Source organism: Colias philodice, chromosome 17 (assembly GCF_061535455.1).
Source record: "Colias philodice isolate Cphi_HAF_F1 chromosome 17, ilColPhil1 Martin Lab GWU primary, whole genome shotgun sequence".
Lineage (NCBI taxonomy): Eukaryota > Metazoa > Arthropoda > Insecta > Lepidoptera > Pieridae > Colias > Colias philodice.
The window spans coordinates 4,889,546-4,899,312 of NC_143102.1; the positions used below are offsets into that span (position 1 = coordinate 4,889,546).

The following is a 9,767-nucleotide window of genomic DNA, read 5'->3' on the forward strand; positions in this document are numbered from 1 at the left end:
GCCTAGGTATGTATGCCGCATACTGCAAATGCCACATACCTTAAGTAAATGTAAAGAAATCGAGTAGATTTATATTAGACGGAATAAAATTTTATTTATTCATGTGCATTTTTATTTATTTTAGTTTATAAAATTTTTAAAACTTATTAATTGTAAATATAAAATAATCTTCACGCGAAATATATGTTATGTATCTAACTAATGAGATTTATCTAACATTAGAAATAATGAAAATGACTTATATCATGATGAAAATATGTTGGTTGTGGATCAAACGGCATGTTTAAAAAATGATGAACAGGTTTCATTGGAATAACATATCCGTCATTGACTCCAGCATTACTGTTGTCTTGAAAATATTTTTTTCTTTCCATATATTTGTAGTTTGGTAACATGGAATGGAAGGACTGGTGGTCTATAATTGGTATTTTTGGAATCATAGAACTATTCGATCTTAGAGCCACGGGTCGTGTAGAAATTGCAGATATTGGCAATTGACTTTGTTTATCCATTGTGTTGATAAATTTTCTTTCTATGGGTTTTGTCTCAGTCAAATACGTTTTGTCTTTGTATGTTTCATTATTTTTTCCTGTACTTAACCAAGCTGTAAATCGATGAAAATTTTGCATGCTTACACCATGTAGTTCTGGCAATTTTTTAAAAACATTTTTCTCATTTTCATGCAATACAGGCTTTGCTTGAATGTTTTGGAGATTGCTTTCTAAATGTTGACTTTCTTTCGGCCATAGATTGAAATTAAGATTTTTATTGGAAGTTCTAATGTTGTTGAGATCATGTTGGTTGTGCTTTATTTTTCTCTGCGCTTTTGCCATGACATTAACTATGTTTTCTATATCTTGTAAACTTAAAGATGGTTCTGTAGTTGCCATAATTGATACTTTGTTTTCAATGTTAAATAATAACTCATTACTTCTTTTAAGATAATCATAATTGTTTTTGTTTGAATTAATAAATTTAACTGGAGATCTCACAGATCTTTCCCAAAATGATTTTGGAGAATTTTCATTAAAGAAAACATGATTTTCAGTATTCTGGTTTGTTTGTTCAATTTCTATATTAACTTGTTGATTTTGTGCGTCTGCATTTCGAATGATTGAAGCAATTTGTCTTCCTAAATTAGTGTAATATGAGTTATCCGAATCACCACTACGCGAATCCTTGGGATTATTAAAATTTTGGTGTTTCATTTTGTGATATTTAGCTGGGCTATATACTTCAACGCTATCGCTTGGATTGTATTTCATTGGATTACCAGAATTGTTGAGGTTGACTCTATGTATTAATTCACTGATATACTTAAAATCTACATTTTCAGATTTCGGGTTGTTATTAGGTTTTGATTGTATTTCATTATTTAGAGTGTCGTCAAAACCATCACTTTCCAAAAAGGAAATCTCTGTATTTTCTTCATGTTCTATTGGGGGCTGAATTGGTGCGGAATTCTTCATTTTATGGCGTAAACGTTGTAGCTAAAATAATGTGTTTTCAAATATATATTAATAATCCTGATTCTGCCGGAGTCAGGTAACTTATAAATTTAACTATTATTAAGTTCATTTTATCAATAAAAACTTACAAGTTTCGATCGACTTCTAGACGATCCTTGCAGTGGATGACTTTTAGTAAAACTGAAACATACGAGTATATGAATAAAGTAAAGCTATGTCTAATTAAATTATTTAAATTAAACTATCGTACATACTGAAGATGTAAATTAGTACTCTAGTAGAGACGATTAACTTATAAATGGAACTAGTTAGCGTTGTATTGTTTTTATCGTATGTTAATGTATTCAATTAATTATAATTGATTTATTGAAATATTAATAACTATAAAATAAAAATAATTATGTAATTATACCCAGGATACGGCTCATCCATATTATGTTGCTTGAGTCTTGATGCTCTATTCTTCTTTTTGTAGCGACCAGCTCGTACCCTAAAATAAAATTTAGTAAAAATTCTAATTTTGAACATACCAATTCATAAAAATATTTTTAGTATTACCCTTTTTCAGATACAGCTTTTTCAGTGGTACCAATATCTATAGATGTTTCAGCATCCTGTTCATCTATAGTAGAGACAGTTGTTAAAGGTTGTTCTGTTGTTAGACTTGAAGGTACCGTATTCGTTGTTATACTTGAGGTAGTCGTAGTGACTGTAGCTGTTGTTGTACTACCTCCATTTTCTTCTTGATCTACAGTGTAATCAAAGAATTTAGTTTCATGCCACTGCTGCATGTTAAGTAATAAGTATACTTACTTGAAGCTATTAACGTACCTGGACAGGGAAATGCGGGCACGGGTGGAACAGGGACAAATGGGTACATAGGCATAATTGGTGGTGGAGGGAGTCCTATCGGTGGATAGAACGGCGTGTCCATATTCGGTAAAAAAATAAATGAGGGCAGCGGTGGCTTCGGTTTCTTATTTATAATAACAATCTTTTTGTGACCATGCTCTTTATCATCGGTGTGTTTATCTTCTCCTTGCTCGATTTCAAACGTTCCACTGTCATCAGATGCACTTTCGCTCGAATCGGATTCGGATTCTTCTGATGTTGAATCAAATACACTGTCATTCTCAGTAATGCGCAGTAACTTCCTTCGCATGCTTGATTTTTTTCTTTTGTCTTTTGATTTTTTTCTTTTTTTACGCGACATTTTTCTTCTGCTTATACTTTTAACTTCGAGAGGGCTAATCCCGTTTCTTCTCGTTGGAACATTATTTTCTTTTGTTTTATTGATGACTTGATTTTCGATAGTTTTAAAGAATTGGTTATATAACCAGTCGCCTAAGTCATCAGCATTTTTTGTTATTTCGTCAACTTGATTGTCAATGGGATCAAGGGTTGGAACAGGTTCGGTGCTTTCAACTTCTTTGTGTGCAATTTCAGCTGGCGTAGGTTCGTTGGTTTGATAATATCTTCGGTAATTTTGGGTTAATTTAATGCTGAAATATAATTATATTTAATTTAATAAAATAAAATTGACTTAATTGAAAAACTTCAGAAAATTATCAAGCCCGTAAAGACAATTTAAATATACTTGGGTTCACATATTTTAGAATCCGTATCAAAATAATATCCCGGGTGGCAATGGCATCCTATCACGCAACCTGGAATTTCATCTATACAATATTCAAATCTGCCGTGTTCTCCACATTCTGCAATAAATAAATAATAACGATTATTTGTGGCCCTTAAAATATAACAATTATTGTTAATAATTAATATAAGTAAGAATATATTTATATCATTACTCACCAAATTGTCCATCGCCAATCACGCATTTAATGCCGATAAGTAAAAGAAATAACATGCTGCCTTATTTTAATGTTTTAAGTACGTCATTTAAATGTTTTAATTGTTCTAAATATAGTCACAAAGAAACTACGATGAAAAATGAAAAGGAAAATGAAAGCTTTTAAAATACTCAAAATATTGAATACACTTCACTTCACTTGGCTTAGCATTGAAAAGTGACGTGAACAATAGTAAAACGTTTTGTTGCCTGTAGATTACTAAACAATAGTTGAAGTACAGCTGCAGTAAAAAACAATTTTTGTGAGTGGGATAGAATACTGTCGACTTTTTCTGGTCGTCACGTTATTTATAAAATATGTACATACAGAATTTCAAATGAAAAAAAATATGACTATGTGGAATTTTTTAATGCAATTGCTGTTTTTAAACTTTTCTTTAGACCTGTTTTCTTTACACATCTTCACCCAAATCTGGAATACCTTTAAGACCCCTGCAAAAAAAGGTTTTTTTTTTAATTTTATTTGAGTTCGAGATTTTTATTGGTATAATAAGAGCGGAAGTAGTTCTTATGACTTGTTTAAATTGACTTCTCAAATGTTTAAACATTTGCAATATTTATAGTATTAATAATTACTCACTTGGTGCAATCCTCCGGCAGTACACATTTATGAGTCCTGTCATCGCGCACATAAGGTTGCATACAGATGCAGCCAGGTTCACAGAACGGGTAGCAAGGTCGTAATCTTTCTCGCGGGTTGTCACACGTTATAGCAGCGCAACCCGAAAAACATGCTTCATATCTATAATATTAAATAAAAATAAATTATTTTTCTGTTTCGCATTAGTTATATGACGAATGGAACAAACAAAATAAAAAAATATTATTACATATAACAGTTTACATTTACTCATTTACCTTTCATGCGGTCTTTCACAATTCATTGTAAATGGAACTTTTCTTTCACCGTCTTTGTCCCTTTAAAGATAACAAAGTATTTAAATAAATGACACGTGGGAACTGTTAAGATTAATAAAAAGAACAATAAAGTTATTTTTACGTAGGCGAGATTGCGTGGCCTGTTTCACTGCTCCTGTATCTGGACTGTAAATGTGCTTTGTCCATTTCTTCCAATTGTTTTTGATTTCCATAAGATGCACCTGCAATGTCATATTCACCCTTTCTAATAGAACCAGGTTTCCCATCTATATCATCGTAATATCTGAGGTTCTCTTGTTCGTATCTTCTTCTTTCATCCCAATCCTTGTGGTCAGGGTCAAGTGATTTTAAAAGTGCCTTTTTCCTCCAATTCCTCCTTTCATCTATAAACGAATGTCTCTTCTCCATATCGTCGTAATCGTAGTTGTTTAATCTATTTCCTTCTACAACGTCATCTAGAAACATTCATAATTTTAAATACTATTTTTTTTGTAAATTAATAATAAAATTAAAATTCATCTCTTATACGCACATAATAAGAGAGCTAATAACAACAACTTCCTCATTCTGCTCCTTATCAGTCCATAATGTGACTTACACGTTTGTGTTGGTAATTCGTTGTATGTTGAACGTAGATGTTTAGTAAAAAGGAAAAAAGAATTATTGGATACAGGAAGTTGATAATAAAACGTTGACTTTTACAGATACATTATTTTTATTTCCATCTAGATAATGATATACAAAATTACTTATTTGGAGAACTATACCCTAAATTTGTTTAGAAGAAATTCGGAAAGGATCGCCTTGTATCACTTTTCTCGGTTGAAGAGCTCTTATAGGCGGTGGAGCTATAACTATATTGAAATAATTTCCCATCCTTGAAATTTCTGCTGCTTTTTGTTGCTTTAGACTATTGTCTACGTGGTTGGGAGTTGGGAGGGGACCGTCATCGATGTCAAGCTCATCTGCTCTCCCGTGCCGTCGTTGTGTTCTTGTGCTGTATTTCATTGAACTCGATTTGCTAGATCGTCTAGTCGGTACCGGTATTCCCATTTGTGTTCTAGAAATGTCATTTATATTTCAAAATTTTAAATATCTTATTTTTAATAATAAATTATTAAATGATCCTGGGCCATTTAAAATGTGTTTACTTATTTATTAAGGCACCTGTGTTAGTCCAGGAAATACGTATGTAACGTATGTATTATTATATAGTTTTGTATGATTTGTAGCAAGCATATGTAAACTTATTACAACTTTCGTATTTACAATTATAAGTACTGTGGTTATTATTTAATAGATTACATACGGTGAACAATCCTGCGGCAGTACGCACTGGTGCGTGCGGTCGTCCCTCACGTAGGGCTCCTCGCACACGCAGCCCGGCTCACAGTACGGGTAGCAGGGGCGCAGGTGGTTGCGCGGGTTGTCACATGAGACCTCCGCGCAACCCCCGAAGCACGGCTCGAACACTTCGTTGGGCCAATAACATGCTGATTGAAAATGAATATTTGTGGGGTGTTTTATTTGTTTTGTTGTTATTTATAATATTAAGTTTTATGTTTGATTGACGTTGAAGCAAACTGTACATACGAATGCATTTCTAAAAATTATATTTGTCTTAAGTATTGTATTAATTTCATAGGGCATAGTAATATTTGTTAAACAGATACACTTAATTTAATTTAATTACCTTTTAAAATCTTATCCTCATCTCTGCAATACACTTTGAAAAAGCAAACGCTGACGAAAGCTAAAATCGTGTACGCTCTCATTATTCAAAATTTTACAACTGCTTTAAATTTCCCCTACATAGTCCACATATTTCGCTATCAGCTAGAAATGATCTCTACCATCTGGAGAATAGAGGTGATTGTTGAAAGTAGGAGGTTAATAATTAATATCGTTAAGACGTTCTATGCGAGTAGGATAACGTCGTCAGTGCAGTATGATAAGGGTTCGTGTTTGGTAAACATGAAGAAGGCCATTTAAGCCGTGTTTGATTGAATTATTGCCAGCGCCACCACCTACCTGTACCTACCGCCTGTACGTGCGGTCACGTTTCCAAAATTCCCTGATAATGTGAACATAATAAAGTGCCACAAAATTTATAACGTACACGTGATGTTTACGTTACGAACTAGCAACTTGGAGCATTATTCATATCAATGTAATACAAGGCGGTAAGTTTAGGGGCTATATGTATCGTGCTCAACTCCTCGGGTGAAAGATGTTGACTGAAATTAATATTTAATGTTGAAAATTTATAGCTGCTAAATATGCGAAGATTAGTAAGAAGGCAAGATGACGATGGAACAGAAAAATAAGTTGATAACTAAAGTAACTAAATTAAGACATTTTAAGGATACTTACCACTTAATTCCACTTTCGGATAATTTTTCATTTTTGGCTAAAATATAATTTTGTAATAGGTCCAGTAAAACTTTCATAATGCCGATTAAAAAGTTTAAATACACACAACACAATAAATAAACAGTATCCATATCAACAACGGCAATCAGATCCCCGAATGGTTCAGTAAATATTTTATTTGGAAAAATGCTTCCTTTGTTAAACGAAGCAAATGTGTTCGACTATATCTTTGGTTTTATGAGCACCTACGTCGTCATGTTGGACCCAAACAATGAAATAAAATAAGACGTAAAATACATGGGAAAGTAATTTTAGAACTCATGTAAAAGGTATATTTCTGAAGGTTTCTTTTTATAGGTGCATAAAAATTAGTACTGCAAAATAATAAAAATCTAAGCAACAAAACTTTTCCAACTATGTTGTTGATGACGGACGTAGCGAGGAATACTGATCCTGTAAACAGGACTCACAGAAAATACCAAACATAATCTGTGTTTTAGGACTTTTAGTTTTGCCATAAAAACCTACCTAGGTTGTAAGTTTCTCGCTCTCGGTCATCGGTGTGAATTCACGAATTTTTGCTCCGAAAAAGTAAATATGTAGTAGATTAATGTTAATGTGCATAGGCAATAAATGGGAAATAATATGTAAACAAAATAACAATCCTGTAAATGTGATTGGGTGCAACAATATTAATTTTCATTTTCAAATGAAGACATCATAAAAATGGAACAGAGCAGAAACAAAAATCTGTTAAATTACAATTTGGATTTGGACCAATGAAGTAAAATGATCAAAAGTGCCTTTGATGTACATATAGTAAATATTGACGCAAAATAAAAAAAAAAATAACAATACAAGCACAAAAAGGTTCTGTGAAATGTTTACTATTCGGTTTCCGAAATCCATATTCCAAATATAATTTTGTTAACACGTCGTTTTATGTAGGACGATGGAAATTGAGATATTTCATATAAGCGCTTGAACGAGCTGTATCCGCCTGCGAAAAATAGCCTTCCCGATAAAATATGATTGCGTGAGATCTTTTTTATTACTTAGGTACACCGTTCCCACTGAAATACACTTCGTGTTCGACCTGCCTCCTGGTTTACTCGTAAATTTGAGAAAGCAATCTCGGTACCGACGTGCACTATTTTAATATCGTAAATAAACTTTTAAGTTTTTGTTTTAAAACAGAATATGTTCACCAAATAAAATTAATTAAGTAATATCATAATAAGTAAAAATTTTAATCCTTAAAAATTCGTCGTAATTTTTTGTTGGATTTGGATTTTGGACTAAATGTAATTTATTAAATCCCCTAGGTATTAGCAGATTAAATAAAAGTTTACGTATCTGAGAATAAATTGTCACTAGTGTTCGTCCATACCCTAAATCTTGGTGTTTATATGCTATCTCTACGACGCGATGGGTGACTAAGATATTTGTGTGTGGATAGCTGCTCGTTCGCCTTGATTTGAAAGGTTTTGAAACCAAAGCTATAGATCTCTTAGAACGTTTTCTGCTTTAGTGATTTGTGGTTCTATATTGTTGATCGAATACTTAAGAAAATATGTTATTGAAGCGACTGACAAAGATGAAATTTCCCGATTCATCGCTAAAGAATAGGTCTAGCCCAAGCGAAAAAAAAAAAACATGTTAAAACATACTCTTTTTTATTTGTGTCCAACTAACACTGATAAAATATAATGTACGTACCTACCAAACAATAAGAACCTATATTAACTAAAAAGTATTTTAAATTGAAGACGTGTAAATAGGATTTACGATGATTTTTATTTGGCTTTCCGTCCTCACAATGAATCGCCGATGTAATATTTAGCAAGTGCCATTTTTATTCTAAACACGCTCGACACAAATTACTCGTAAAACGATCTATGGTCCCTAGAAAATAAACGTTGATAGTCCGATCCTATCATATATAGAGCAAACCTGATTGAGGCTTTGTGCGAACCGAATAGAGTTGACATTTCCATGAATTATAGAAAAGAGTTTTGCGGAAACACGCACTATGTAGTCTCTTGGGCCTGCGAGGTCCAATATATTTTGGTTCAAAACCTGGCAAGGCTTCAAGATTACTGTCAGCGAATAAGTATTGGCGACATGCTGAAGTGGATAGATAATATATTGCTGCTGGGTTTATTAGAAATATCTCTATATATTCATATCGATTGTCCGAATTGTGATGAGAATTTGTAATTAACTATTATGAATAGAATTCCGAATAGGTAGATGTACCTATCCTTTCGATATAGCTTACTTACAATTTACTTTCGAGTCAATTATAAGGGCGGTAAAAAAAATTCCCGAGTTGCTCGCTTTGTATGTGACCGTCTAATAAAAGTTGGTTCATGAGAAAATAAAACAAAATCAACGATGCAGGTTCCTGAGTTCCTGGCAGATATAAAAAAAGTTTTAGTATTGAGAAAATTATCATATGATTTAAGTGATTATTATACAATATGACTGAGTACAAAGTTGAATGAAATTAAGACAACCAGATTTTTGAAATTTATTCAGACATTTATGCCTAGTAATTCTCTGAAAATCTATTTTTATTATAGGTTCCAACATAATATCTAATAATGAACTGCCGATGTGAAAACTCGACAGCGGCTCTAACAGTGCGATTAATTATTTTTTTTCATATTTTTGTTAATTCAGAAGGAAAATTTATACTTAAAGAAAAAAAAAAAAATAACAAGGAAAATAGAAGCACTCTATGACTGTACCCAGCAAAAAAAGGCCAGTTCAGATCTTAGAATAGGATAATAATTTGAAAAACTGACTAAAAGGTTTACCCAGACGGATGACCAGTTATATACCTAGGTAGATAGGACCTAGGTATAACAATTAAATTCCAGTAGACTTTACTTACTAAACTAGTCTTGTTTGTTTTGATAAAAAAAATATAATTAAGAAACACAGACCAAAGAACAAGGATCAAGAATATAAATATGTATTTAATGTAAGTTAATTTGTTTTTATTATTAATTTTATTAATTAACATCTCAAAATCGAACATTTACAATTTACAATATCAAACGATAGAATATAATATATTCTATGGTTGAAATGAGTTTTCATAACACAATTTATTGTAAGAGATAAAAATACACGTGAACTGTGATAAATAATACCTAATACACAAA

General features: G+C 32.2%; 3 protein-coding genes across 3 annotated transcripts; all 3 read right to left on the bottom strand.

The window, feature by feature from the left end:
- Positions 1–218: 218 nt before the first annotated feature.
- Positions 219–3,382, bottom strand: LOC149481042 (uncharacterized). The gene is made up of 7 exons (XM_089706110.1): positions 3,285–3,382; positions 3,067–3,184; positions 2,301–2,971; positions 2,028–2,217; positions 1,882–1,959; positions 1,598–1,649; positions 219–1,490 (listed from the first exon to the last, which is right to left on the bottom strand). Exons 1-7 carry the CDS (start codon positions 3,337–3,339, stop codon positions 219–221), a joined length of 2,436 nt encoding a protein of 811 aa, XP_089562236.1. The 5' UTR covers positions 3,340–3,382.
- Positions 3,383–3,734: 352 nt separating this feature from the next.
- LOC149481043 (uncharacterized) lies at positions 3,735–4,787 on the bottom strand. Its single transcript, XM_089705497.1, has 5 exons — positions 4,754–4,787; positions 4,343–4,676; positions 4,201–4,260; positions 3,923–4,084; positions 3,735–3,774 (listed from the first exon to the last, which is right to left on the bottom strand). Exons 1-5 carry the CDS (start codon positions 4,785–4,787, stop codon positions 3,735–3,737), a joined length of 630 nt encoding a protein of 209 aa, XP_089561623.1.
- A 202-nt stretch (positions 4,788–4,989) lies between these two features.
- LOC149481044 (uncharacterized) lies at positions 4,990–5,996 on the bottom strand. Its single transcript, XM_089705500.1, has 3 exons — positions 5,915–5,996; positions 5,531–5,714; positions 4,990–5,281 (listed from the first exon to the last, which is right to left on the bottom strand). The coding sequence occupies exons 1-3, from the start codon at positions 5,994–5,996 to the stop codon at positions 4,990–4,992; spliced, it is 558 nt and encodes a 185-aa protein (XP_089561626.1).
- Between the last annotated feature and the right edge of the window lie 3,771 nt (positions 5,997–9,767).

Excerpts from the sequence above, each read along its gene's own strand:
- LOC149481044 (XM_089705500.1), bottom strand. The coding sequence starts at position 5,996 with ATGAGAGCGTACACGATTTTAGCTTTCGTCAGCGTTTGCTTTTTCAAA. Across the intron at positions 5,715-5,914 it reads TGAGGATAAGATTTTAAAAG|CATGTTATTGGCCCAACGAA; the intron begins GTAATTAAATTA and ends ATTTTCAATCAG. Across the intron at positions 5,282-5,530 it reads CTGCCGCAGGATTGTTCACC|AACACAAATGGGAATACCGG; the intron begins GTATGTAATCTA and ends TGACATTTCTAG.
- LOC149481043 (XM_089705497.1), bottom strand. The coding sequence starts at position 4,787 with ATGAGGAAGTTGTTGTTATTAGCTCTCTTATTAT. Across the intron at positions 4,085-4,200 it reads TGTGAAAGACCGCATGAAAG|ATATGAAGCATGTTTTTCGG; the intron begins GTAAATGAGTAA and ends TTAATATTATAG. Across the intron at positions 3,775-3,922 it reads CTGCCGGAGGATTGCACCAA|GGGTCTTAAAGGTATTCCAG; the intron begins GTGAGTAATTAT and ends CTTTTTTTGCAG.
- LOC149481042 (XM_089706110.1), bottom strand. The coding sequence starts at position 3,339 with ATGTTATTTCTTTTACTTATCGGCATTAAATGCGTGATTGGCGATGGA. Across the intron at positions 3,185-3,284 it reads GATTGGCGATGGACAATTTG|AATGTGGAGAACACGGCAGA; the intron begins GTGAGTAATGAT and ends TATTTATTGCAG. Across the intron at positions 2,218-2,300 it reads GCCCGCATTTCCCTGTCCAG|ATCAAGAAGAAAATGGAGGT; the intron begins GTACGTTAATAG and ends ATTACACTGTAG.